The sequence below is a fragment of the Ursus americanus genome, chromosome 21, assembly GCF_024610735.1.
Source record: "Ursus americanus isolate L20-20 chromosome 21, mUrsAme1.1.p, whole genome shotgun sequence".
In the NCBI taxonomy this organism is placed as follows: Eukaryota; Metazoa; Chordata; class Mammalia; order Carnivora; family Ursidae; genus Ursus; species Ursus americanus.
Genome location: NC_142147.1, coordinates 48,803,111 through 48,830,221, shown reverse-complemented (window position 1 = coordinate 48,830,221; position 27,111 = coordinate 48,803,111). Strand labels below are relative to the sequence as shown.

The 27,111-nt window shown below is 60.3% G+C and overlaps 2 protein-coding genes across 5 annotated transcripts in view; one reads left to right on the top strand and one right to left on the bottom strand.

The window, feature by feature from the left end:
* The window catches only part of FKRP (fukutin related protein), an 8,900-nt gene extending 7,303 nt beyond the window's left edge, over positions 1-1,597 (bottom strand). Inside the window, exon 1 of one of the 2 annotated variants that reach the window (XM_045776324.2) lies at positions 1,566-1,597. The gene's annotated coding sequence lies outside the window, so the exon portion shown is untranslated. The remainder of the gene's footprint in view (positions 1-1,565) is intronic. The other variant, XM_087870935.1, reaches the window with a different exon arrangement.
* On the top strand, positions 1,197-27,111 carry STRN4 (striatin 4). 3 transcript variants are annotated; one of them, XM_045776286.2, is made up of 19 exons: positions 1,376-1,512; positions 7,900-8,017; positions 8,850-8,953; positions 9,499-9,572; positions 10,598-10,676; positions 12,479-12,676; positions 14,721-14,862; positions 18,047-18,206; positions 18,787-18,900; positions 19,236-19,351; positions 21,059-21,234; positions 21,315-21,362; positions 21,642-21,763; positions 22,885-23,052; positions 23,229-23,369; positions 23,836-23,934; positions 24,106-24,192; positions 25,645-25,880; positions 26,127-27,111. In XM_045776286.2, exons 2-18 carry the CDS (start codon positions 8,009-8,011, stop codon positions 25,812-25,814), a joined length of 2,007 nt encoding a protein of 668 aa, XP_045632242.2. In that variant the 5' UTR covers positions 1,376-1,512; positions 7,900-8,008; the 3' UTR covers positions 25,815-25,880; positions 26,127-27,111. The 3 variants fall into 3 exon arrangements, with proteins under 3 accessions (XP_045632241.2, XP_045632240.2, XP_045632242.2); XM_045776285.2 differs by lacking the exon at positions 7,900-8,017 and having other exon boundaries at positions 1,197-1,512; positions 19,257-19,351; XM_045776284.2 differs by lacking the exon at positions 7,900-8,017 and having other exon boundaries at positions 1,197-1,512.

Here is a 27,111-nt window from a genome sequence, read left to right as displayed (position 1 = left end):
CGAGAACCAGAAAACCCCAAATCAGCCAATTTTGCACAGTAGAGTACGATTTCACCTTACCTACAAAAGTGGCAATGAGAAGGTCAGAGAATCCTTTCTCTTTGAAGTTCCATATGCTCGGGCACCACCTGGGGTGTCGTAGGAATGGGTGGGAAGGATGTCAGTTATCACAGCAATCTATAACCATCCCTTTCTTATGAATGTGTCCAGAAAGGTGGGGCTAGAAGTGACCAAAGCTGTTACCATGACAACCCCTTCCCTAGACCTACTCCATCCTGAGACCCAATCTTAAAACTGTCCTCCACCTTGGTGGGCCTGGTTCTTAAGGTCACGGGAAGGGGGACTGTCCTTGTTACCATAGTAACCAGGGGTTGGCCTTCCCTGTTTCCATCTCCTGGTCCAGGCCCTGTAACCATAGCAACGCCTCCTCAGCAGAGCATCTTCTCTAAATAAAAACACCTGGTTGGTTTGGTCCATGGACCTCCCACCATGAGAAAGAGGAGGGGAAATGGTTGCCATGGTAATCCCAGCTGGGTGGCTACGGGGAGGGGTTGGGAAAGAGGTGTTCTCTCAGCAATCAGTGTCCTTGGAGCTGGGGTCCTTTCTACCTGGGTGCTAGGTGACGTTGCCATAGTAACCAAATGAAGGTGGGGACAGAAGGACCACCAGGGACTTAGGTTACCTTAGCAACCTCCTCCTGGGGCAGGGACAGGTGAGGTTTGGGGCTCCAAACCACAAAGGGGGAGGGTTCCAGGCTGGGGAAGGGTTACCATGACTACCGACCTGGGCCAGGATCAGAGAGGATGGGGCCATTGCTGAAACCACCCCTGGTGGTCGCCCTTTCTCTCAGAGGGACAGGGTCAAGGAGAGTGACACTTCGGTCTGGAGGGAGTTAGAATTTTCCTTTGGGGCGAAGCAGGAGGAGAGGGGCAGAAAGCGGCTCCTCCCAAAGTCCCGCTCTTCCAGGCGCGACCCTCGCGCTGGGTCTGGGTCTCAGTTAGCCCTCCTCGGGGCCCGCGCCTCCGCCCCGCCCCTTCCCGCCCACCCGCACGTGCGCGCGCGCTTTCGGGGTCGACCCGGGTGGGCGAGGCGCGCGCCCGGCCTCGTTCCCATCACCGGCCCCCCCCCACCCGGCCCCCGCCGAGTGCGCGCGCGGGCGGGGGGGGGGGGTGGTGCGGCCGCGCAGGCGCGCGAGACACAGCGGGCGCGCGGGCCGGCCCCGGGGCCTCCATGATGGAGGAGCGAGCGGCCGCCGCGGTCGCCGCCGCCGCCTCCTCCTGCCGCCCGCTGGGCTCTGGCGCGGGCCCCGGCCCGACGGGGACGGCCCTGCCCTCTGCCCCTGCCCCGGGGCCCGGCCCGGCTGGTAAGGGAGGCGGCGGCGGAGGCAGCCCCGGGCCTACAGCGGGACCCGAGCCCCTGAGCCTGCCCGGGATCCTGCACTTTATCCAGCACGAGTGGGCGCGCTTCGAAGCGGAGAAGGCCCGCTGGGAGGCCGAGCGCGCTGAGTTGCAGGTGAGCGCCGCCCCGGGACCCACGACCCCCCGCCCGGCCCGGCCCGGCCTCACCCGCCGCCGCCGCCGCCGCCATCTTGGAGCAATGGCCGCCGGGACGGCCGGGGGGGCGGGAGGGGACCGCGACCGGCCCGGAGACGAAGTGAGGGGCCATCCGAGGGGGGTCCGGAGGGCACCCGGCGGCTCGAGGCGGGTCGGGGGGCCCCGGGGCGGGAGGGTCCGGCCGGGGCCGGCCGAGAGGAGGGGCGCAAGGGACCGGAACCGGCTGGGAGCTGTAGTGGGAGTGAGCGGACCGGCAGACGGGTTCCCTGGACAGGGACCTCGGGCCCTGAGGGGAGCCCAAGAGCACTCAGCAAAGGGTGGTAGGAGGAGTTGGGGGGGGGTCTTGTTGTTGGGAGTGAGCAAAAGCCCGAAAGGTGCCGCCGGGCTCCCACCCCCGTCCCTGACCAGGTGAGGGTTGGAGGTGGAACCTGATGGGCTTCGGGTGGGAGAGAGGGGGCGTCGGGGGAACTTGGGAGCTGCCGAGGGCGAGAGCGAGTCGAGCGGGGAACTGGTCTGAGTGGAGAGAGGAAGTCACGGAGCCTGGGACCGGGTGTGTTTCGGAGCGTTTGGATGGGGGAGGCGGGTAGAGGGAACTGAAAGATGGCTATATGAGGACTCGGGATGAGAAGAAGGCCTCGGGGGGTCCCAGGAGGAAGATGTGTGCCCTCCCCTCTAAGGAGGAAACTTTGGGGAGCCCGGCATGTGTGGCTATCGAGTGTAGGGTGGGGTCCCGGGAGTGGAAGCATGAACAGGGCCAGGACTTGGTCTGGGAGCCTGTATGGAAGAGATGCAGAGCGGAAACTCCAGTTTGAGGGGTGTGGAGGAGTGCGGGGGGGCCGGGGGCGGGCATTGGCCTTGAGATGGGACGTGTGTATGGGATGTCAGTTGGAGAACCCTGGACTGGAGTGCGGTGGCGTCCAACGTGGTAGAGATAAGGGGACCTGGGATGGAGACAGGAGGACTTGGGGGGGGGGGTACCTGGAGGGTGGCGGGGAGATTTTGCAGAGCAGCCAGACAGCGTTGAAGAAGCATTTCAGAAGGCCTCTGGGAGATGCGTTTGTGGAAGTTTCTGGGAAAGGACCCCATGGTTTGTGGAGTAGCTTGGGAGAGGAGTGTGCCCTGGGATGATGTCTGTTAGAGCCCGAGGAGTTGGACTGGGTTTCGTGACCTTGAGAAGTGTGGGTCTGTTTGTGGGGTGTCTGGAGGATGGAGCATCAGAGCTGTGAGGTTTGGAAGGGACCCAGGGATGGGCCTCGAGGATTCTCGAGGGTTCCTGGGCTGGGGTATAATTAGCAGAAGCCAGTATCTACTTCTGCCAGTTCAATTTTCCCCTTCTGGTTCACGGTTTCCTGTCTAGTTGATATGGGGACCCCAAATAAATAACCAATTAGAATTTTGTCCAGAGGCTGAATGAAGAGAGCATTCTGCAACACCCCCACCACCACCACCACGTAGGGATCTGAGCTGTGTGGTAGCTGAGGCTTGGCATTGAGGTGGGAGAGGAATCCTTATGTAAGCACCCCTCACTTTTGTGTTCAGCTCTGTTTCTGGAGCTCTTTCCCAGCATCCATCTCGCTAGATCTCAATACCCCATTATGGAGACCGGGCAGGTGTCATTGCTCTCACTCAGCAGTAATGACAGCAGCTGCTGTTTATTGAGCACATATGAGGTGCCAGGCACTGTACATAGCACTTTGGATACTTGGTATCATTTAAGCCTTGGAACATTCTGGGAGGGTGAGTGATCCTATTCCCCCACCCCCTTGCTTTTTGAGAAAAGAATCCAAAGAGGAAAGGGAGGCTCTGAGGGAGGGACAGTCCGTGATTGATCTAGGATCACAGCCTGTGGGTGGCCGGGCTGGTCTGTGGGCTTTTAAGAACCCATGCTCTGTACCTCTCTGCTGCCCAGTACAGATGAAGAGAATGTTCCACTGAAGCCCAGTGGCCTCCTCGGGATCATCCAAGCAGTCATAAGCAGACCTGGGATTGAATCTTGGTCTGGGGGACTTCCCGCCAGTGCACCTACAGCGCCCACCATACCCGTACCACCTTCTCGTCTTTGAGACTGACAAGAGAAAAGCGGTGTTTATGCCCTCACCTAGTGGCCCTTCTTGGAGTTGGAGAGGAGTGTGTGGAGAGCCCCTGGTTAGGCTCTCCCATGTCTAGGCTGCAGCACCACTTACTGTGTACCTCTGCTTCCTTTTGTTCTGTCACATTAGTGAAAACGCAGAGGTCTCAGAAGTGTGTGTATGAGTGAAAAGGGAGAGCCCTCCCCCCTTCCCTCCTCTTCTCTGCAACTGTTCTTGTTAGAGAAGCAGTTCAACTCTGTGTGTATAAAACATGAGGTCACATACAAATCATTTTGCGACTTTTCACATACCCGTGTCTCGTTGTTCCTTTCCTGTCAGTGCGGAGAACTTGCGGACTACTTCTGATAACTACATTCCACTGGATGTTGATACCGTAGCTCCTTTAGTTGACCCTTGTTGACAGACTTTTAGCTTCTTTCCAGTCCCCCCCCCCATCAGAAATGGCTGCAGTGAATATCTTTATATTCCCAAGTGAGTAGAAAGCGGAATAGCTGGGGGGAATCGTAGAACAGCTATGTTTATGAAACGGTGACCAGTTCAAGCTGCCCCCACGGTTCCACGCACTCCCTTCAGCGGCACCTCATTTTACACACCTTTGCTTGGACACTTACCTCTTAACAGAGGTGTGACTTCTCTTGTGAGATCCTTGAAGGCCTGGCCCGTGGCAGACCTTTGTGAGGAACCCTGAATACCTTTCCTCCAAATCGCGAGTACCTCTGCTCCAGGCGCAGGAGCCGCCGTGCAGTCAGTGTTCTCAGTGAGGACGTGTGGGGGACGGTCGGAAAGGCAGCCCCTCATGAGGTCCTGCCAAGAGGTACCCAGAGATCGGAGCAGGGAGGTGGCGTAGATGCCATCTGACAACAAGCGGGACTTTGTCAGGTGGGGGATTCCAAGAAGCAGGCAGTGTGGTTTCTGCCCTTCAGAAACTTCCAGGCTAACAGAGGAGGCCCGTTTGCACAAGAGCCTGCAGAGAACTGCGCACACTCACACCCAGGTGGGGTTGCTTGCGTGTGTGGCTCTGCCGGAAGCACCATGATCGTTTGAATGTAAGAAAGCATAACCTATTTTAATGAGAATGTGAGTTAAGGTCATAAATATTTCCGATTTTAAAGATACACGTGTGGTGCATTTAAGGTAAATCAACACGGGATAAGCACAAAAGGTCACGTGCAAACCCTGCATAGTTTATAGATCTGCGGCACTTCTGGGGAGGGGAGCTCCCCGAAGACAGGAGGAACCTGTCGGGGGATTCTCAACTGGACACTCGTGGAGGAGCAGCGATAGGGAGATGTGAGGAGCGTGGTGACAGCAGAGAAGGTGTAGAACTGGCCCCTCCCCACCTCCAGTGGGGGTCCAGTGGGGAGGCATCCCTGCCGGGAAGGGAAGGAAAAGTGTCGGAGATACAGGGCCAGGTGGTCCAGGAGGGAGATACACAGGACTGGGGGCTGGGACAGAAAGGTCAGCCGCAGGGTACAGAGCAGCATCCATCAGCTCCTGGGAGGCTCCTCGGGAAGCCTTTCCAGTGCCGCCTGGCTGGAGAGAGGGAACAGCCGCAGAGAGGCCTGGGCACGGTTCTGGCGGGGGGGGGGGTGTTCTAACAGTCTGGCCAGGGCGAGTGGCAGTGGGTGGTTATGGTGGGTAGAGAACTTCCAGCTCCTGGGCTCACCTGTCCGCCCGCCACGGCACTCACAGATCAGGCGGTGCTGGCTGCTGGCATTTTCGGCCGTAGGAGGAACTGGCCGCCAACACTTCCCCTTTCAGTGGGATTCCACTGAGTTGGTTCACTTCAACCACATTTTTCTGGTTCTCTCTTCTCCCTTCTTTGCCAGGGAAGCTGGGAAGGGGACAACAGAGCAGAGTGGGCCATGTCAGGTTCTCGCACCATAATTAGGAGAAGAGAGATGGGGCTTGCTGTGGTGAGAGCAAGGAGATATTTGGCCAGGCTGAGCAAGTGTGAGGGCCTGATATGTTCTTGACTTTTCTTTCTTTCTTTCTTTCTTTCTGAGCAAGTGTGAGGGCCTGGTATGTTCTTGACTTTTCTTTCTTTCTTTCTTTCTTTCTTTCTTTTTTTTTTTTTTTTAGATTTTATTTATTTATTTTACAGAGAGAGAGACAGCCAGCGAGAGAGGGAACAGAAGTGGGGGGGGTGGAAGAGGAAGAAGCAGGGTTCCAGCGGAGGAGCCTGATGTGGGGCTCGATCCCAGATCGCCAGGATCACGCCCTGAGCGGAAGGCAGACACTTAACCGCTGTGCCACCCAGGCGCCCCATTGACTTCCTTTTCTTCTCCCCACAGACTGAGTCACCTGTGTTATCAGTCCTGCCTCCTTATTACTGCAAATCCACTAACCCAGCCCCCCTTCCTAGTCCAGGCCACCGTCATTTCTCCCTGAGATTTCTGGGACTGCCTCCTGTGACTGGCCTTTAGCTTCGCGGGCATGCCCCCGCCCCCAAACCCCTAGCCGTCAGTTCTCTGCAGTATAGCTGGAATTGTCTCGGTAACATGCACTGATTACATCTCTTTTGCTTAAAAGCCTCCCGTGGCTTCCCCTGTGCTCTTAGGACAACCTTCAGACTCTAACTTGGTCTGCGGTCCTTTCTCAGGCCTACAAGCCTCTCTGCCTTTCCTCACTAACCCTGTTACACATTCTCATGTGGCTGTACTGGCCTTCTTAGCGTTCCGTAAGCCTGCCATGCAGCTCTTGTCTGTGTCCTCGGCCAGCAGCACACGCCACTCCCCTGGCCAACTTCTAACAGCCTTCAGGTTTTGGCCGAACGGTGCTTCTTACCTCCAGGAGCGGGTTGGGTGTCCCTCCTCCGGTAACATCCTTTACTTCCTCACCGTGCCTAGTCCCATCATATGTTGGGTGTCGATGCTCCTGCCTGTCTCCTGCGCTGGCTGAGAGCTCCGTGGGCCAGGAACCACTCGTCTTCTCCATTACTCGCAGGCGCCTCACGCAGGACCTGGCTGTCTAGGCGGTCACCAGTTGCCGGATGTCGAATGAACGCGGATGTTCAGCAGGCTGTACCAGCCTGGGAAGTAGAAGGCTCACTACGGAAGCCCCAGAGGGTAGGGAGGACAGTGAGGAGCTAGTGACTTGGCGCTTGGGGTCGGCGATTGACCTTTTCTTCTCCACCTCTCCCCCCACCTTCTAAAGTGACCGGACAGGGTAGATTTGGGTGATTGAGATCATACACAAAGGACAGAAATTCAGACTGCTGAGGTGGTGACCACGTGTGACTCTGCCTGTCTGGCCTTAGGTATTTATGCGCATATGTGTTGATTTACAGTGTTGAGAGAAGAGAGTGTTCAGAAGGGGGGAAAAGTCCTATTCCCTCAACAGGCAGATGCCCCCCCCCCCACCACAGCATACCTGGTGACATATAGTGACCTGTTCATATTTGTCCCACACCCCCTTCTGGAACATGTCCCCCATCTTGTTCAGTGCTGCATCCTCTGTCTGCAGCTGTACATGGTACACAGTTGGGCCTCAGTAAACATCGGTGTCGTAAACGAATGAATGCATGATACCTTTGTCTTACATCAACGCACGTATACTCCTTTTTATTTTCTCGAAGGCAGCCTACATTGCAGTTACGCCTGTGGGCTACATCCCCAGAAGTGGACCTGTCAGGACAAAGGGAGTGTGCATTTCACATTTTGATAGATATGGCCGAATTGCCCTCCAGGAAGGGTGCATCGATGTATGACCCCACCAGAGGTATAGAAGTGCCCGTTTCCCCGGTTCCCGGCCAGAGCCAGGCATCATCAGCACATGCTTAGTCTCAGCTCACTGGAGGGAGAGACCTGGTCCCTGGAGCAGGACCGAGGCGATAGTGGGCTTGCGGGTGCAGAGCTGTGCCACACTCCCAAGTGCCCGGGGCAGGTAGGTCCTCCAGGCCCTTTGAGCCTAAAGGAGAGGGAGAGCAGTGCGGGTGGGCATCTGAGAGGCTGCCAAGAACTTACAGTCCTGGATCCGGGCTTTGAGAATGGGCACAGCCTGGAAAAGGCGGCCAGGCCCGGGGCTTCTGGTGGAGTCATTGACGTTCTCCAACAGCACGTGATGTTTGGGGATTGGCTCCAGGAAGCTGCAGCTGCCTGTGGGGGCAGGAGGCCTGTAAGCCACGGACATCTCTGCTTCATGGGGCGTGGGTCTTAAAGAACTGGGCCTGTTTCAACGTTATGGAAGAACGGACAGGGAGAATAAAAATAATAAGAGGTAGGAGCTGGCATTTATTAGCCCTTCTTCTGTGCTAGGCCTCGGACTGAGAAGAACTTAACACATGAGGGGCAGGCACTCTCGTGAGCCCCATTTTCTAGAAGGGGAAATGGAGGCTCAGAGAAGGCCGATGACCTGCCTAAGATCATGCAGCAAGTAAGTGGCCGAGCCCGGCCTGGAGCTCAGGCTGTCCCAGCCTGTAACAGTGGAGCACTTGGGGAGAAGCCAGGGTTGAGCCCTGCTCTCAGGGCTTTGGCACAGGACTTCTGGAACATGGTCAGGGGCCAGGATCCTGCCTCGAAGGCCGTTGGCCCAGTGTCTCCAAAAGACCTGTTGACAGACCAGAGCAGACTGGGGTAGCCCATGCCAGCAGACGGTGTGAAGTGGTTGGCAGGGGCCCTGGGTCATGTCTGTGGCATGTCTCGCTCACCCTGGGCAGACTCCAGCGGGACGCTTGGTCCCCGCGGTGGGGGTTGGGTGGTAAAGCTTTTGCATTGGAGCGGGAGCTGAGCTGAGCCACCCACTCTTGTCCCTAAGCTCCCAAAGTAGCTTCCTACGCCTCCCAGAGACAGATGCTCTGGTAGAAATAGTGAGACACCACCTCCACCAGCAACCTAGGGGACAGCACCTGCCTTAGGGTGGGGGAGAAGGAGCCTGGGGCTCTTCGTGCCTACCCCCCCCCCCACCTTCCTCCCTGATCTGACTTCTCCCCAAGAGGCAGGGGCCAAGTTACCCATTTTAATTTCAAGGGTTAAGGACTCCTCCTCAGCTCTTTCATGGTGGGTCACACGGCAGGGGACTCTGGAAACAGATCCAGCATGCCCTGTCACTGCTCCATTGAACCCTGGCTCAGGGTCTTCACGCCTGAAGAAGTGGCTGCTGCATGTCTTTGTGGGGGTGGGGCTGGAGCTGATTGTCCTCGCAGGAGTGAGGGACACACCACTGAGCCTGAGCCCTGCTGTCTTCCTGTTCCCTTCTGTTCCCCCAGGCTCAGGTGGCTTTCCTCCAGGGAGAAAGGAAGGGGCAAGAGAATCTCAAGACAGACCTGGTGCGACGGATCAAGATGTTGGAATATGCGCTGAAGCAGGAAAGGTGAGCCCTGCTGTCCCGGGTCCTGCTTTCTGAGAAGTCAGGCCCGCACGGGAGGGTCAGGAGGCCGGCCGCAGTGCCTCCCAGCCCAGGGAGGTTTGGCACCCGGCGTCCTCTTCTCCGTCACCCAATACTGTGTGATTCTAGCGCAGGGAGACAGAACAAGACATGGAAGGTGGAGTTCAGGGTCAGCGCTAGTAGCAGTGTTCATAATGTTGTTGGCCCCCCTGTATGCTCGTTGCCTCATTGACCCCTTCCAGTCACTTCACGGGTACGGGTGAGACTTCCAGAGGGGGAGGGCTTTCAGGGACTCCCAGAGCTGGGGTAGCACCCCAGTCTGCCTGACTCCAAAGAGTGGGTTCTTCATAATGCCGTGTGTGGTGCCTCTTCCACCAGGGCCGCTTCCTAAAGGGGGAGTGAGGGGTGGGGCTCAGCTTCAGCGGTGGGGGAGAGGACTGCGGGAGGCCTGGGATCTGGGATGCCTGAGGTGAGCGCTGGCCCTGTCTATTTCTCTGCATCTGTCGTCTATTAATCATTTGCTCTTCTAGGGCCAAATACCATAAATTGAAGTTTGGGACGGACCTGAACCCAGGGGAGAAGAAATCAGAACCAGCAGAACAAGGTGCCCACCCCCAGATCCGCCCAACTTGCGCACCACCCCAGACAGCTCAGCGTGGTAGAGTTGTGCGGAGTTGGGCCACCTCTTTCTTACTTTGCTCCACAGCAGGCAGACTTGGGGGGGGGGGCGCGGCTACGGAGGGCTTGAACTTCACTCTCAGTGCCCCCTTCACGGACTGCTCTGCAGGACCCCCGAGTGGTGAGGGGGCTGGATCGTGGTGAAGAAGGCCAGTCCTGCCTGCTGTCCCTCTGTGACGCAGACGGACACTGTCCCTAATACTCTAAGCTCCTTGGAAGAGGGCTCTGTTCACCAGCAAGTAGGCAGGGCAGGTGTTCCAAGGTGAGGGTCCCGTGAATGGAAGCGTGGCGACGTGAAAGGGCTGGTATGTGAGGGGATGGGGAGTTACCGGGAGTGACTGGAACAGTGGAAGTGAGGGCCCGGGTGACCCATCAAGACCTTCGTGATGTTGTTCCTTACGTCAGACCCCTCCCATCAGAACGGGAGTCCCACGAGGGCAGGGGTCTTTGTAGCCCGGGCACCCAGCCAGGTGCCTAGTAGATGCCCGGTAAGTAGTTGGTGAATAAAATAAGCAGACGATCTCATTCAGTCCTCACGAGAATCCCAAAAGCTAGGTGCTATTAACTGACTTTCTTGGAAGAGGAAGCTGAGGCTCAGAGAGGTAAACCGACCTGCTCGAGGTCACACAGCTGGTGAGCGCCAGAGCCGGACTCGAAGTATAGAGTCCACTGTGCGTGCTCGCGCAGGACGGGGCCGGCTTCCTGTGTGGCAAAGTGACATAAGTAGGTGGGAGTCTGAAGGTCTGGGGGTGGTTTGGGGAGTGACCTCAGGAAAGTAGAGGGCGTGGAGGGGTGAGGGTAGGTTTCAGATGCCCTCACGAAGGGACTCGGCAGGATGTGTAACCGTGACCAGTTGTGACTGAGGCGGGTTTGAGGGGGAGGAAGGTGGAGGAGGTGATGGGTCCATGGCACTGCTCTAGACAGCCTGCCTCCTTTGTCTCCACTCTCCAGTCTCCAATGGCCCCGTGGAGTCGGTCACCCTGGAGAACAGCCCGCTGGTGTGGAAGGAGGGGCGGCAGCTTCTCCGACAGTGAGTGTGCGGGCAGGGGTGCAGGGCTGGAGTGGGGAGACGGACACGTTTGGCTCGGGAGATAAGCCTGAAGACTCCACAGCTCTTCCTGTCCCCCCCTGGGGGTGGGATGCTGGACTCTTGGGATCCCTGCTGGTGACGCTGGGGGGGGGGCAACGCAGCCTGGGAGGGAGGGAAGACTTGCTGCAGGCAGCATGTGGGGGCCTCTGCTCCCGAAGAGGGACTTCACTCACTTTAAAGAGTAAAAAGGGTAATGTTATGTTTTACTATTAAAGAGATTACTGTGTTTTAGAAAACTCAAGAAATACAGGGAAACACACACACACACACACACACACACAATCACTCATAATTCCACCACCCAAGGAATCTCGTGTTTTGGCGACTCCGGTGGGGCTCTGTGTGTGTCTTAGTAGGCGTGTGATTCTGTGTTTTCTGCTGCATTGTTTTTGCTAAGCGTTGTAGACGTCCTTCCATATGATTTAGTTAGGTTGCATTGTTTTAAGAGCCGTGTGATCGTCTGTCACGTGGGTTACCATCACTTTCCATAGCCGGTCACTTGCACATGTCATCAAAGATGGTTCTGTGGTGTGACAAGCATCAGGGAGATATTTGTCCGTATCCCTGGTTTCCTTAAGCCGAGCGTCGGGAGGCTTGCAGGCTTACGGTGTGTGCCAGCAGCGACGACAAAACGATTCCAGCAGGTGACACGTGCCAGGGGCCCATTATGTGCCTGGCACTGTGCTGAACGTTTTACACACACTGATGCCTGGTGTCAGTTCCCATGCGGTAAACTGCCAGTATCCCCCCACCCAGAAAGGTGGGGAGGGCGTGTGTGGGCTGGCGGAAGATGACCCAGCTGTGTTAAGTGGGGGGTTTGAGATGTGAGCTCGGGCACTCGGCTCCCAGAGCACCACCACCGTGCTCGCCTGCCTCTTCTCGGGTGGGGAGGTGGCCTCGGCCGCAGGCAGGCAGGCAGGCAGGCAAGCGGGTCAGACAGCAGGGGAGACAGGTGTGCCCCAGCGTGCAAGGGGCGGACTTGGGGGTCCCGAAGGGACCAGGTCGCGGTGAATGTAAAAGGCTCCTGGAGGAGCCTCCAGAGGACCAGATATCCACAGATACCCACAATTGATTTTTCCCCCTATTTGTAACTTTTAGACCAGTCTCAGCTAGCTTCCATTTTTTTAAATTGCGGAAGTAATAAACACTCATTTGTAGAAGTGAGTAGAGTGAGCTGTAAAGGTTGCTCTTACGTCTCTGATCCCTTGTTCCGAAGGTCCAGGGTCGCTGCTGGTGCATCGAGTATGTGTCTCTCCAGGCCTCGTGGGGGCATGCTTCAAATATGTTTGTGGCCCGTGCTTGCACGCACGTTAGCTCTTTCTTCTTCTTCTTCTTTTTTTTAAACACATGAATCGTGTGGCTCACATAACTTATGGTTTTCGTTAAGCTGCTTATTGTGGCCGTCTCGGCCCTCTGCGTCCTTTATTTTCTGCCTCGTGTCCCCGTCCGTCATTTGCAGCCACAGTCATCCCTGGGGGGCGTGTGGCGTGGCCTCACGTTTTGGCTCTCCTGCACGGCATCCCCGCTAGCATCTGTGTGACCACATTGGGCCTGTATGTAAAGGCTTCCCCTGGAAATAGACTCGAAAGTGACGCAGCAGGGCCCAGCGTGTGCTTATTTAAAATACAGGCGTGTAGTTTTCGGTTGCTTCTCCAAAAAGCCTGTCCCCGTTTGCATCAGCCCCCATCGGATAGAAAGAAGCCAGGAGACGCCTGAGCCCTGCTGGTTCTGTCTCCCTGCAGGTACCTGGAAGAGGTGGGCTACACGGACACCATCCTGGACATGCGGTCCAAACGCGTGCGCTCCCTCCTGGGCCGCTCGTTGGAGCTCAACGGGGCCGTGGAGCCCAGCGAAGGAGGCCCCAGGGCCACGCCAGGCCCCGGGGGGCTCAGCGGCGGTGAGTCGCTGCTGGTGAAACAGATCGAAGAGCAGATCAAGAGGTGAGCCCTTGGTGAGCCCTGATAGGTCTGGTCCTCTGTGTCTCCTCCCGGTGAAGACCAGTGTCACAAAAGTCAGCAGTGCTCCCCGGTGCCCCGGTGGCCACTTCCTTCCTGGAGTGTACTGTGGGCTGGTTTGTTCCAGAGCCCTCGGTCCCTTCACTGTGGGATCCCTGGAGCCTGTTCTGGGCCCCCCTGCACATCCTGTCCCGTGGCATCGTGTTCGCGCCGATTCGTGCCACAGCTCACGCCCAGCCCAGCCCCCCTCCCGAGGCTCAGGCCTTAACGCTGCTCAGCACACGGAGCACGTACTAGAGGCCGACCCCGGTGGCGGACCAGGGCCCAGTGGGGAGTGAAACACACGGCCACCGTCCCGGGGAGTTCTTCGTGCTTCCTTCCTTACTCCCTCAGTAGTTGTTACTCGTCAGCGTCAGTAATTTAACATTTGCTGCAGAGAAAGGTGGGAAGAAAGAAAGATTGGGAAATGGGCGGGGGGGGGCCCTCCTCATGGGGGTGACATCTGGGTGGAGAACCGCAGGAAGTGGCAGAGTAAGCCACACGAGTACTAGAAGGAGAATGTTGTAGGCAGAGGGAATGGCGATCGTCGGGGTTCCGCTCGGCACGTTCAGGAACCTGCAGCGAGGCCAGCGTGGCTGCGGCGAGTGCGCACATGGGCTTGTGGTCTGTGGTGAGGTTGAAATCTCGGGAGTCAGATCAAATGGGGCCGTAGCGGCCACGATAGGGAGTTTGGAGCCTACTCCGCCAGTTGTGGGAAGCCCGTGGTTTCGAGCAGGGGTGTGACACAATCCAGTGTGCTGGTCTGCTTTGAGGAGGAGGGGCCGCGGGGCCGAAGTGGGAGCAGGAGAGTGGCTGGGGGCCTCCTGCACCGTCCAGACGAGACGTGGTGGATGTGAGCAGCCAGGCTCTTCGCAGGTTGGCTTTTTAAAGAAGTGGATGGGGGGGAGAGGAAGGACCTGGGGGTGGCTCTGGGGTTTGGTCCAAGCAACGGGAGTGGCATTGACTGCAGTGGGGAGGACGAGGAGTGGAAGGAACTTCCAGGGGTCCGTCGAGGGCCGGTGGAATTCGTGGTGCCAGGTCGCCCCCCGGACGGGGATGAGTAGCCAGCCTGGAGCTCGGCCGGGGGGCGCTGCCCTCCGAACTCGCCTCGGGTTCACCAGCACGCAGGCGGGGTTTGAAAGCTGGAGGCAGCGGCAAAGGAGGCTGAGCGGGTGTGGCCAGGGCTGTGGGGGGAGACCTGAGTGGTGAGTGGTGCTGGGCAGCCGCGCGGGCTGCCGAGCGCAGAAGTGCTCTCTGGGAGGCTGTGCACACGGCGGCTGGGGAGGGAGCACTGGAGAGACCCGTCCTCCGAGTAGTAACCATATACCCGGGCAGTTGGCAAGAACCCTCTAGAGCATTGGCCTAGGGGTAAGAAAGGAGGATGTTTGCATTTATCCAGACTTTGAACTCCACCTGCTTTTCTACCCGGGACTTGGGTTTGGCAGATACATCCTTGTTAAAACTGGTCATCCAGCCGGAGGCATTAGACAGTCGGCCAGGAGTGGAAACAGGAGGCCATCTGTCAGGCAGGAGGGGACAGGCTCATTGACGGCGAGGCTGGCAGTAGGGACCGGTTCCTCTTTCCCGCCGGGCGTGTCTGCCCGGCCTGACCTGTGCCCGGGGTTCGCCCGGACCGTGGGAAAGGGGGCTGCTGAGTCAGTGGCGCTTTCTTGGCCAGCTGTCCTGACTCAGCACGTGCGGACAGATGTGTGGTCAGGGCAGGGCCTCTTGCTCGGGGGCTCAGAGCTCAGGAAGGATGGGCTGGCTGTGCTGTCCAAGCCAGGGTGGTCGGGTCGTGGTGAGCAAGTCAGGCGGAGGCTGGGATTGGAGCCCCCTATGTGAGAGGGGTTGAGGCTCCTGTGGGGTCACAGTGAGCTCATCCCTCTTGAGAGCGGGGTCCAGGCTCTGGCCACGGCACCTCGGCGCCCTCCCATCTGAGCTTTGTCGCCTGGCGGGACTGATGCCCCCTCTGCCCCCCTGTTGTGGGCAGGAACGCGGCAGGCAAAGATGGCAAAGAGCGCCTGAGTGGCTCGGTGCTGGAGCAGATCCCCTTCCTGCAGAACTGCGAGGACGAGGACAGCGACGAGGACGATGAGCTGGACAGCGTGCAGCACAAGAAGCAGCGTGTGAAGGTGTGCTTCCCCCTCCCCCTGCAGGGGGGCGCCCGCTTTGCGGCCTGGCAGCCCAGTGCCCCTGTGGGTGCTCTCGGGGCTCCCTTTATGGCCCAGTCTGTGTGTGGCCTGACCCTGTTCCTTCCCAGGGTCCCTGTCTCTTCTCCGGCCAAGCTGCAGCCTCAGTGCTGTGTCACAGCCCGCCTCTTCACCCCCACCCCTGTCTTCTCCCAGCCCCCCTTCCGCTCGCACACGTTCCTGAGAGGCCTGAACTCTCCAGACAGGGCCAGCCATGCGCGGCCCTCTCGCAGTGTGCTCTCCCGCAGGCTAGCCTCGTCACTGTCGCACCGAGATATTTTTCGTGTGGCTGTGGCTTTCTGTCTTTTCCCCCAATAGATTGTGAGCTCTGCCAGGCAGGGACTATGGGGGTTTCCTTGCTCTTCTCTCCCCAGCAGCCAGAGTAGATGTGGCGGGACCCCAGGCTCAGCCTGGGGCCGGGTTGGGGATCCCGCGGGGGACTTTGTAGGTGCGAGTGTCCCGTCTGTTCTTGTGTCAGGACCTAAGCCCAGGGGCATTGCTTGCAGGGTGGAGTCCAGATCTCAGCTTGGCTTCACAGTAATGGCTCCCACCCCACTTCACCCCTGCTCCTCAACTTTTCAAGCCACCGTGCTGCTGCCTTTTCAGCGGCACTAACCTCAGGCATGGTCTGGGCCCCCTGGCCGGTAAACATCAGTTTGGGCCTTTGTGGGCCTAGCCCTGTGCCAGGAGCAACGACGCGGAGACAGAGGTCCAGTCCCTGGCTTGGGGGAGCTTGTGGCCAGCGGCGTGCCCATGCAGAGGGGCTTGTGTGTGGCCTTCCCATCAGAACCCCTCCGTGCCTCTTTCAGCCTCACCTTAGCACCCCTCCTCCAGGCAGCCCTCTCTGACCTCTCACCAGCCCTTCCTCCCCTTCCCCCGTCAGGGTTGGAGCCATCTGGACCTGGACCACTCCCGGTCCTCCCTGCCTCATGTCCCCATGGCTATGTGGGGCCACCTCTGTCTGCAGTGTCCCTGGTGTGGCTCAGTACAGGGTCCCGCCTGGCGTGGGTTCGCAGGGCATGCGCAAGAGCCAGCACACTAGAGCTGGGTTACAGGAAAGTCAGGATGGTGCTGAGTCTGGGGCCTCCTACCCCTGTTCCTGCTCTCTCCCGCCCCTGTTGGGATTTTCACTCCTTTCTCAGCTCTTACCTCATCCTCCTCTGGGAAGCCTGCCCGCTCCTCTCTGCTCCTCCCAGCGGAGATCATGGCTGACTTTCCGTACTCCCTCAGGCCTTTGTGTATGTGTCACCGCGCTTGTCCCGTGGGCCCTGTGGGTGGCTCCTTGTGCAGGGGTCTCGAGCCTCCCCAGGCCTGCTCTCTCACCCTGCAGCTCTGCAATGACCAGGCTGATTCCAAAGACCTCCGAGACTCCCAGAGTGGCTGCTGGCCTGGCCGTGTGCCTACGGGCACGTGATGCTGTCTTAGCTGCAGTTTTAGAGTCCCTGCCGCTGGGTTGTTGAGGATTTAATTAACATGAACTCACGCACAGAAAGCCCTTGGCTACGCTGTGGCTGGCCACACTGAGTGCTCGGTGGTGGCACGGTGAGCAGTGCCGGGCACAGCGGGCAGAACAGAATTGGGAACCCTCTCTTGCGGACCCTGGAGGACGCCTGTTATGCTGCCACGCTCCTCTAGAGCCCCGGCGCCCCCATTGCCTCTCTGGGCATGCTGGCTTAACCTGGACCCTGGGTCTTCCACAGGGAAGGGAGGGGAGGTCACCATGTCCTTTCTCTCTGGTCCTCCCACACAGGCCAGAGGCTGGCCGCTCCCGGATGCCTGAGCAGTTTTGACTCCAGTCCCGGCTTGGAGTGCTGAGCCTGTGGGAGGGTCAGCCGCACCCTCGAGGAGCTTGTGGTCCAACTGAGGCTGGCCCCGGGGGTGCCCAGGACTTGGTCCAGTCAGGGAACACTTAGGAGGGAGAAGCTTCCCCGGAAGAGGTGGTGTTTGAGGCGGTGGTAGTTAGAGCCCCAGTGCTGGGGTGGGGTATGTTCTTAAGCCAGCACTTAAAGCAGAAGGCAGCGATCAAAACTGTTAGTGAAAATTCTGGGGCTCCCTTAAGCCGTTTTCTGCGGCCTTTGAGGTTCCGGGCACACAGCCCTTGGATGGCCCTTTGCGTGTGATGTAGTGACATCACGTGTAAGACGTCATTGTAGAGGCTGTGTGTGGAAGGCATCCGTGTGGGGAAATGCAGGTGCCATGCTGCTCTGAAACCCCAAGTCTGGGCGGGGGTCCAAGCGCACGCACCGAGGAACACCAGAGGGTTGGTTCCTAGGCCTGCTTTAAGACTGACGGTGAGGACCGCCAGCGCCCACCTGCCCCAGCGTCCTGCTTCTCAGGATGGAGGAACGGTGCAGTTTTCCCTCATTCTAAAAGTAGCGCCCGCTTGTCGTATAAAAAAGCAAAGCTTGAAGCAACCAAGAAAGCTCTACGAAGACTCGGAGGATGCCTGGTAGGCTCTCGTCCAGAGCCGTCTCAGTGTATCCGGGACGGCTCGGAATGGGGACGTGAGGTGAGGGGCTCCACTGCTCCGCCTGTCTGCTCGTGGTCAGCGCCGCAAGCTGGTGAAGTCGTGGGACGCCTGCCTAGTGTGCTGGCGCCACCCTTCTCCCCGGGCGTCTAGACGTTCCCACTTGACTTGTGCGCCTCCGTACACACAGTTGCACACATATCTTTCTTCTCTGCCCCGAAACAGGCTGTATTGACTTTTCTTCCCTGAGAAGTACCTGTGCTGAGGGGTGGGGGTGGGGGTGGGGGTGGCGGGAGGGGAGGGAGCAGGAAGAGCGGGGGCTTTTTGGGAGGGAATCACAGGTGGAGGTAGAGACGGCGGTGAGGGGCGGTGAGGGGAGGAGGCGTGCAAAGCCCTCCGCGGGGGTTTGGGGAGCTGGCAGCGCCCGGCCCTAGTAAGGAGCAGCCTCTGAAGACTGCCAGCAGGGGGAGCACAGCTGCCAGAGTGTGCTGAGGGGGGTGCAGGGGAAGGGCACTGAGGGGAGGGAAGTGGGGCTGGTGCAGATGGCCGAAAGGAGGGTGAGGCGGAGGCCGGGAACCTTGGCTTCTCTGCCCTGGAGCCCTGGTGGGCTTGGGCTCCGGCCCGGAGCCTCCTGACCTGTCTGGCTTTCTGCATACCCAGCTGCCCTCCAAGGCCCTGGTGCCCGGGATGGAGGACGAGGACGAGGAGGATGACTCCGAGGATGCCATCAATGAGTTCGATTTCTTGGGCTCAGGAGAGGAGGGGGAGGGCTCCCCGGACCCTCGACGGTGCACCGGAGAGGGGACCCACCATGAGCTGGGTAAGCGGAGGGTTTCCCGGCCAGCCTTCCTCACCGGGCGAGGTAGGGGCACACGCAGCCTCCGACAGCTGCTTCCTGCCCCAGGGTCTCCGCCGGACGGATACGCTTCCTGCGAGGAGGGTGGCCCGGGAGAGCAGGACGCACACACCATGGTGGCTGGGCCCTCACCCTTTCCCTGGAAAATCCCTGCGGGGATGCGGCAGGCCCAGCTCTTCCTGGAGCAGGGCCTCCAGCCCTCCGTGAGGGCGGCTCGTTCTCGGTGGCCTGCGGGGAGGAGCAGGATGAGGGCCCGGTGGGAAGAGGCAGGCAGGGCAGTGGCGCGTCTTCCTCCCGTTCCGTGACTCCGAGCGGCGAGGCCCTCAGCCGTCACGTAGGGTGGCCAGGGACTGAGGCCCCTGCCGGACTGGGACCACAAAGGGTCCCTGCTCAGTCTGTCTCCTCTGCCCACCCCCCACTCCCACCTTGAGCCCTGCTCTCTGGGGCCAGCACTTCCTGGCCGCCCCACATTTGCAGGAGGGGCTGCTAGTGGCTGGGTGTGGACCTGGTGGGCAACTCCAGCCCTGCGCTTTTGTCCCCCCAGAAAGCCGGCGGGTCAAACTCCAGGGCATTTTGGCCGACCTCCGGGATGTGGACGGGCTGCCCCCTAAAGTGACTGGTCCCCCTCCTGGCACACCCCAGCCCCGGCCACACGAAGGTAAGAGGCCCCTCCGCCCTGGCCTGGTCCCCGGGGGCCCACAGCAGAGGGGGGCTGCAGAGCTAAGCCCAGGGCTTCTGTGTCCTCAGGGTCAGAGCCTGGCCTCTAGTCTGCAGCCTCCCTGTCGCAAAAGTTCGTCTGTCTGTCTGTCTCCCTCTCTTCTTGTCTGTCCTGCCCTGTCTGTCTCTCCCTGTCTCTTTCTTTCCAGCTGTGATTCTTGATCTTGTCCTCTCCCTGTCTCTTTTTCTGACTCCTTATCTCCCTCTCTGCCTCTCTCTGTCTTTCTCTCTCTCTCCCTGCCCCTCTCTGCCCCCTCCCTCCCCTACCCCTACCAGGTTCCTTTGGCTTCTCCTCAGACGTTTTCATCATGGACACTATCGGGGGCGGGGAGGTGAGCCTGGGGGACTTGGCAGATCTCACCGTCACCAACGACAACGACCTCAGCTGTGATGTAAGTTCTTGGGGTGCCGCACCCCCGGCGGGCCCCCACTGGGCATCCCACAGCATGCCTGCTTTCACTGAGCTCTGCCTGGGTGCCCTGCTTGCGCTCAGCTCCCCAGTGGGAGGGTGCTGTGAGGTCAGCCAGCAGCTCACCCTGGTTTACAGAGGGGTGCAGACATGGCTGGGGGCGTGGGGCTTGGGGGGCTACTGAGGTACGGGGCCTGGAAGGCTGGGGTGCAGCTGCTGACCGCTCCTGCAGGTGATGCTCCCTTCCATTCCTGGCTCGTGTGCCTCTCGAGTCCAGGCCCCCCACCCCGGGCTGGGTGCAGGGCATGGGGGCACAGCATCCGAGGAAGGGGGCTGTGGGTCGCCATAGCGCGGCAAAGATAATCTTTGCAGGAGATGGGCATTGAGCTGACCTTTGCAGCCAGAAACCAAAAAAGCATGCGCGAGTGGGGCTGGTGGGCAGATGGGCCAGGGTGGAAGGAGACGTCAGGACCAAGTGTTCAGAGCCCAATATCCGCGGAGGGGCCTCTGGCCATCTGCTAGTCTCTGAATTAGGGGTGTGTGTGTATGTGTGCGTGCGTGCATTTCCCGTGGCAGGACAGCCACCACGGCTTTTAGCTGGATCTTAAGTGATTGGTAACCCCAGCAAGGTTGGGGGGCACTGCGTGGGATGCCAGGAAGGGGGGCCAGGGTGGAGGTTTTGAGTAGGGGGGGTGTGCCCATGAGGGGGTAACCGCACAGTGGCAGAGCCTCTGGCCCTAAAGAGCTAGGGCAGTGGTGATGGTGGAGGTGGGGACCGTGGGGGATAGAGCTCATATGAAGGGCTTGGTCAGGTGTGAACCCCATGTTTGGGCAGGACACTGAGTCTTGCCTGACAGTCTGCTCATCATCTTTGCCAGCTTCCTGCCCCGGGGTCCCCCACAGAGAGCACCACCACCGTCCACCAGGGCATGGGCAGCGTCTCTGGGACCCCCCTGAGCGGCCTGCTGATTCTCCTCCCAGTGTTTCCCCACTCTGTGTACCTGTCCCCATTTCCACTCCCCAGCGTGTGCTCTTGTGTGCCCTCCTCTTTCCCTGAGAGGCTTCTCTCCTGACCCCTTAGCCTCTCTGCAGCCACCTGCATCTTCCCCAGTGCACGTCTGTTCCCTGCTCTGAACCCTTCCAGGGCTCCCTGTTTGACTCAGGGTGAGATGCAAGTTTCCGAACGAGGCTGCGGCCTCAGCTCCTGCCGCTCTCTCCCTTGCTTTTAGTAACTTGGGCCTCCTCTCAGGCTCTGGATCCGTTCCGGCAGCCGCAGGGACTTTGCACATGCAGTGTCCTTCCTCAGTCCCCTCCCTGATCTGGTTAAGTCCTGCTGCTTTGGCGTCGCCTCCGGAAAGCCTAGCCGACTGCTACAGAGGCGGTCAGGCTGCTGGGTACCTCTTCCCGGTCCATGTTTAATTGCTAGCACTGCTCGGAGTTCCCAGTCCTGTACACTGTGGGGTGGTCTGACCGTCTTCCCCAGGCCCCCTCTGAACTGCCGGCCCGGAACGCAGCTAGTCCCTGCACACTGTAGGACTCGCTGAGCGAGCGCAGGGTGCCGCGGGCAGAGCGCCTGGGGCTGGAGGCCAGGGTGCGGGGGCTCTACGTCGGTCTGAGTGACCTGACATCCTGGATGCCAGTCAGCATCTGTGGGACTGCGGGGACACTGAGGCCGCTCCCCCCACCCCAGCTCTCTGACAGCAAAGATGCCTTTAAGAAGACGTGGAACCCCAAATTCACTCTCCGCTCACACTACGATGGCGTGCGCTCCCTGGCTTTCCACCACAGCCAGTCTGCCTTGCTCACCGCCTCTGAGGACGGCACGCTCAAGCTCTGGAACCTGCAGAAGGCTGTCACAGCCAAGAAGTGAGCGCAGCAGCCCCAGGGTCGGGGGTTGGGAGGCGCATCTGGGGGCTCTCGGTGACATTGGGCTCCCCCCCCCCCAGGAATGCCGCGCTAGATGTGGAGCCTATCCACGCCTTCCGGGCTCACAGGTAGGGAGGTGCCCCCGAGGGGAGAGTGGCCCCTGCACACGCACCCCCTTGCTCCCGGTGCTCCGCAGATCCAGCGCCCCCATAGCTGGTTCTCAGCCCAGCCTTCGGAGGAGGAAACGGGCGCGGGGAGTCAGGGGAAGGCAGGCCTGGGTGGCGCAGCCAGAGCCCCAGATGCGGAATTCCTTCTGGCCATCCTTGAAAAATCTAGGAGAGGACTTGAAGGTCCCGTGGAGGGGGCCTAGGGAGGGGCGAGATTGAGTTTTTCTGTGCGTCCTGCAGGGGCCCTGTGTTGGCAGTAGCCATGGGCAGCAACAGTGAATGCTGTTACAGTGGCGGGGCAGACGCCCGCATCCACAGCTGGAAGATTCCCGACCTCAACATGGACCCCTATGACGGTTATGGTGAGGATAGCTCCCTCCCCCCACCGTGTCCGTGGGAGTCTCCGCATTCCTTCAGCCCCCGCCGGTGCCTGACGGTGCGCCCCCGGCCCGGGGGAGCAGGGAGTGGCATGTTCAGCATGGGACGGGGGCGGACAGGCTGAGGCCGGAGAGAGGTGGCGTTGGGGGACTGCCTCCCAGAGGAGCTGGTGGGTCTGCTGACTCAATCAGCACTGGGGCCTTGGACCGGCCTGTGCAGAGGCACGGCGGGCCCTGGCAGTGCCTTCCGGGGAGCTGCGTGCAGGGAGGCTGCGAGGAGAAGTAGAGCAGGGGAGAGGGGAGTGGTTAGTTGGGCCAGGTTGCAGGGAGTTCTGCACTTGATCCTTGGTGCGCCTTTAACCGTTAGTGGAGAAGCGACCCTACCGTCACTTCTGTTCAGTGTCCATCCCCTACCTGCTGACGCCTCTTGTTAAGTCCCCTGACGACACGCACGGCTCTGCAGCTTTTTGTCACGGCAGAGTCCAGAGGTCTGTGTCTTCCCTTGAGGAACACACACTGTTTTCCCAAGAATGGTCCCGCCTTGTAAAAGGTCAAGGGTCAGTCCCAGGTAGTGTGTGCTCTGGGCCACGCAAGCCGCCACACACTGGGCGTCAGCAGGGCCTGACCGGAGCAGCCTGTGTGGACTTGAGTGACCGGGGATGCAGGGCTTGTGCCCAGGGCCGGAAAGGCTGCAAGGAGCACGGCTGGGCCGACCCGACCCACAGGGCCCAGGCTGCAAAGGGTCTTGGGGCCGCAGAGCCACCATTGTTCCTTCTCCCCTTAACTAAGTCCTGAAAATCATGTACCAAGCGTCTGCTTTGTGCCAGGCGCTATCGTGGGATGGGCAACGAACGGGGGGGTGGGTCCCTGCCCTCTGAAGCTTCCATTCTGTGTTGCCTCCAGAGCCCTAAAATCTTGCCAGAAGTGTCCGTGGTCAGAGCGTGAGCAGCCAGCTGAGGCAGGCTGCAGGGGTGAAGCTTGGAGGCCGTGAGGAAGCTGGGTCTGAAGCTGGGTGAGCGGGCGGCCCCAGCCCGGCCGCCTGGGTCTCAGCAGAGTTGGTGCTCTCGGCCCTGACGTAGCCCATTTCCTCCCTTCGGTGTGTCCAGACCCGAGCGTGCTGAGCCATGTCCTGGAGGGCCACGGGGACGCCGTGTGGGGCCTAGCCTTCAGTCCTGCCTCCCAGCGCCTGGCCTCCTGCTCTGCCGATGGCACCATCCGTATCTGGGACCCCAGCAGCAGCCCAGCCTGCCTCTGTACCTTCCTCACAGCCAGCGGTGAGTGGGGGAACGGGGCTGGGAGGGACACCGACAGCTCACGGAGGAGTTGTGTAGAGCTGGAGGCCCCAACGGGAGCATGACTCCTCATGAGGGCCCAGGCTTCCCAAATCCCGTCCCACAGCCCCAGGGCAGGACCAGGTCTGTTCAGCAGTCTTCCCTCCCTCTGCCCTCAGATCATGGGATCCCCACCTCAGTGGCCTTCACCAGCACCGAGCCTGCCCACATTGTGGCTTCCTTCCGCTCCGGTGACACCGTCTTGTATGACCTGGAGGCTGGCAGTGCCCTCCTCTCGCTGGAATCCCGGGGGAGCAGCGGTAAGAGGGAGGCACTGGGGTCCAGGGCTGGTATCCTAGTGCCTCCAAGGCTCCAGTCCCTCCTGTGGCTTTGGTGATCTGACCAGTGAGCAGAAGTCATCTTCCCCTGCCCCCCTCAGGGGCTCTGGGTGGGAAGGAGATAAAAGTCCCAGCTGCCACCCTTGTGGCTAGCGTGGGGCTCTCGCGAAGGCTGAGGGAAGAGAGATCATCAGGGACTCAGCCATCAGGCCTGTCAGCAGAGTGGATGGCCCATGTGGGTGGCTGTTCCCTGACCTCTGCCCCCCCCCGGCAGGGCATGGTGCCTGTCTTCCAGATGAAGCACCGTGACCCCAAGCAGGAGAGGCCTCGGTGCCCAGTCCTCCTGGACAGCTGGGCAGGGGGCAGGGCTGTGGGACCGTCATTCTCCTCTTGTCTTTGTCCTGGTCTCCCTGATTTCCCCCATGTCCCTTCCCTCCTTGCCTTCCAGGCCCAACCCAGATCAACCAGGTGGTGAGTCACCCGAACCAGCCCCTCACCATCACCGCCCACGACGACCGAGGCATCCGCTTCCTGGACAGCCGGACAGGTGAGGCCCCGCCTTCCCGGCCCCCGCTTACTCGTGCTCATCGGGGGGCTGCCCAGATGGCAGAGCTCCCGGTGCCCGCGTGGCGGGCTCTCAGCATCCCGTCTGGGCCTTCACCTTCCCAGGCAAGGCGGCGAGGGAAAGTAACCTGCCACCCGCCCTCTGTCCCCTCAGGGAAATCTGTGCACTCCATGGTTGCCCACCTGGACGCGGTCACCTGCCTCGCCGTGGACCCCAATGGCGTGTTCCTGATGTCGGGCAGTAAGTCGGGACCCTCTGGGCTCCTAAGGAGCAAGGGTGTGTGGCAGCGGAAGAGGAGGAGATGGGGGCACTGGTCACGAGGGAGTGCTCCGGGGCTCCCTGAGGCGGGGGAGCAGGGGCACGCAGAGCCCCCGGCAGGCGTTGGCCTACGTCGTGGTTCATCCAGATAACCCTCCTGGGTGCGGCCCACCGTGCAGACGCGGGAACAGGCTCAGAGAAGTGACGTACTTTGGTCACAGCGAAGTGCGTGGTTGCAGGAGTGAAGTTGGGGTCTGTCTGAGTCTCAGTCCCCACAAGATCTGGAGCATTCGGCAGCACGTGCTCTCTGGATGAGGGCGCTGAAGCCCCGCTCCTGCTGCGCGGCTGGGCCTCCGAAGGATGGGGGCGGACGTGGGCTGACGGAGAGGGGGCTGTAGCTGCCCAGGGAGGTGAAGGCTGTGCACGGCTCATCAGGGAGGCCACGGGCCTCTGCTCCCCGCCGTCAGAGCTTGTGGGAGGTGACGAGCAAGCGAGCACACAGCGTGGGGACCCATCGTGGTCTGTTCTCCGTCTGCCCGTGAGAGCAGCAGCTGTCTCCAAGGATGACGGTAGAGGGGGTGGTCCGTGGGATCAAGTCCGGGGCAGAGAGGCTTTGGCACAGGACCCAGGTGCCCCTGTGAGGGACAAGTAGATCCGGCCTCCGCCACAGCCAGCGTGATCCTTCTTTTTTTTTTTTTTTTTTTTTTTAAGATTTTATTTATTTATTTGACAGAGACAGAGACAGCCAGCGAGAGAGGGAACACAAGCAGGGGGAGTGGGAGAGGAAGAAGCAGGCTCATAGCGGAGGAGCCTGATGTGGGGCTCGATCCCATAACGCCGGGATCACGCCCTGAGCCGAAGGCAGACGCTTAACCGCTGTGCCACCCAGGCGCCCCAGCGTGATCCTTCTAACACAGGGGTCAGGCCAGCTCCATAGGCTGCCTCAGGGCCCAGCCCTGTCTGCTCCCCGCTGTCTGACCTCTCCTCCCCTCCCCATGCCCCTGCTCAGGCTGCTGCTGCCAGTCCTCAGAACCTTCCCTTGGCCCACCCTGCTGCCTGCCAGGCTCTTCCTCCTGACCGCCCCTCCCTTGGCCATTCTGTCCTCTCGCTGACCAGCTTGTGCTCACAGTGCTGCTGACCCCCTGGCATGATTCATTCTGCGTTCTTGTTTTCTCTCTGCCACGCTGGAATGTCAGCAGCCCCGGGGCGGGGAGGTCGGCCTAGTATGTTCACCGTGACCCCAGGGCCCAGTACACAGGTGCCCAGTGAATACTCGCTAGCTAGATGGATGGATGGCAGGCTGGGCGTCAAAAGATGGCTGGGCCGAGGTGGGTGGAGAAGAGGCTGGAGGCCTCACCCAGTCCCAAGGGTGAGGTTCAGAGGAGCCGGGGTACATGCTGCGGGACAGCCCTTTCTGCTCCCACACCCACACAGGCCACGACTGTTCCCTGCGTCTGTGGAGCCTGGACAACAAGACGTGCGTGCAGGAGATCACGGCCCACCGCAAGAAGCATGAGGAGGCTATCCACGCCGTGGCGTGCCACCCCAGCAAGGCCCTCATCGCCAGCGCTGGCGCCGACGCCCTGGCCAAGGTCTTCGTATGATGCCCACCTGGCCCTGCCCTGGCCGCCACACCGGCTGGGGAGCGGGGCCGGGCAGGTGGCACTGAGGTGAGAGGCTGGACGGAGGGAGGCTTGGTCTGGGAGGGCAGAAACCCCGTGCCTCCTTACCCTGAACGGGACCTCAGAGGTGTCCCTTTGCCTGGCCCTTCTAGAGGCCATCCCAGGGTGGTAGCCGAGGCACCTCGTGAGAACATCAAGGTAGCCCCTGGGCTTCGAGAGAGGGGGCTGAGGCGGCCTGAGCTCTTGTACCTGGGGTGTCATGCTCCCGTCTCCCTTCCCTTCTGTCTACCTCAGGTGACTCCCAGCCTCAGTCTGCAGGCCTGGAGGCCCGGCCTCTTCCCACCTGCCTGGGAACCTGGTGGTGCTAACGGCCCTTTCCCCAGGAGGCCGTCCCCCACGGCCTGTCCTTCCCGGAGCATCCAGCCTGGGGAGCAGCCTCGTTCAGGAATCACTCTCCGGGGTGGCCTCGGGGAGTTTCCTTTCTGTCCCCTGACACGCAGTCCTGGTATCTGAGCTGCCTTCCCGGATGCAGCACAACCGGGGCTGGGTGTCCTTGGGGATCAGCTTTTCCAAGACGCCAGAAGGTGCCAGGTTCTCTCTTTGAACCCCCGACCCCTCTTCTCCAATTTCCCAGACCTGAGTGGGAGCTGTGCTGGGAGGAGCCCCAGGCGCCCCTGCTCTGGGTCCCCCAGGAAGCCATGGAGCCAGCTGGACCCTGGGCGGTCCTCAGGGGGTGCTGCCTGTCCTGGCCCACCCCAGAAGTACGCCCAGTTCCCCACCCTGTCCTCCAGTTCCCTCCACACAGCTTTCCAGACACTACCCAGCACCTCCAGGGCCAGTAACTGCCTGGGGAATAGGTGATGCCCTCGGGGGAGGCGCCCACCCCTACCTCCCCCACTGCTCCCAGCACTCCTCCAGGGGCAGCCCCCCAGCCCCCACGGGGTCACCTGTGGGGAGAGATGGCCTTCTCTTGCCCCTCCCTGGGGCATGGAAGCTGGAGGGGGTCCCACCGGGTCCCCCACAACTCCCTGTATATCTGTATAAATAAATGGGATGTTAATGGAGCCCCTTCCGCCCCCCCCCCATGTCGTTATCACTGTGTGATAGTCTGTGTCTCCTCTCCTGACCCTCCACTCTCTTCCTCTATTTATTTCACTCTGTTTTTTGGGTTCCACCCTGAGCCCTTGGGCCCCCTTCCAGGTTCCTGTTTATAAGCCCCCATCCCCTCTGCCCTGGACTTGGATGTGAAACTTGTCTCAATAAACCCTTTGGAGTAAGA

What these genes read in the sequence shown, in the direction of transcription:
- STRN4 (XM_045776284.2), top strand. Translation starts at nt 1,231, where the DNA reads ATGATGGAGGAGCGAGCGGCCGCCGCGGTCGCCGCCGCCGCCTCCTCC. An exon ending in GGGCGGCAGCTTCTCCGACA is followed by an intron (nt 10,677 to 12,478) that starts GTGAGTGTGCGG and finishes GTCTCCCTGCAG; the next exon opens with GTACCTGGAAGAGGTGGGCT. An exon ending in ACAAGAAGCAGCGTGTGAAG is followed by an intron (nt 14,863 to 18,046) that starts GTGTGCTTCCCC and finishes CTGCATACCCAG; the next exon opens with CTGCCCTCCAAGGCCCTGGT.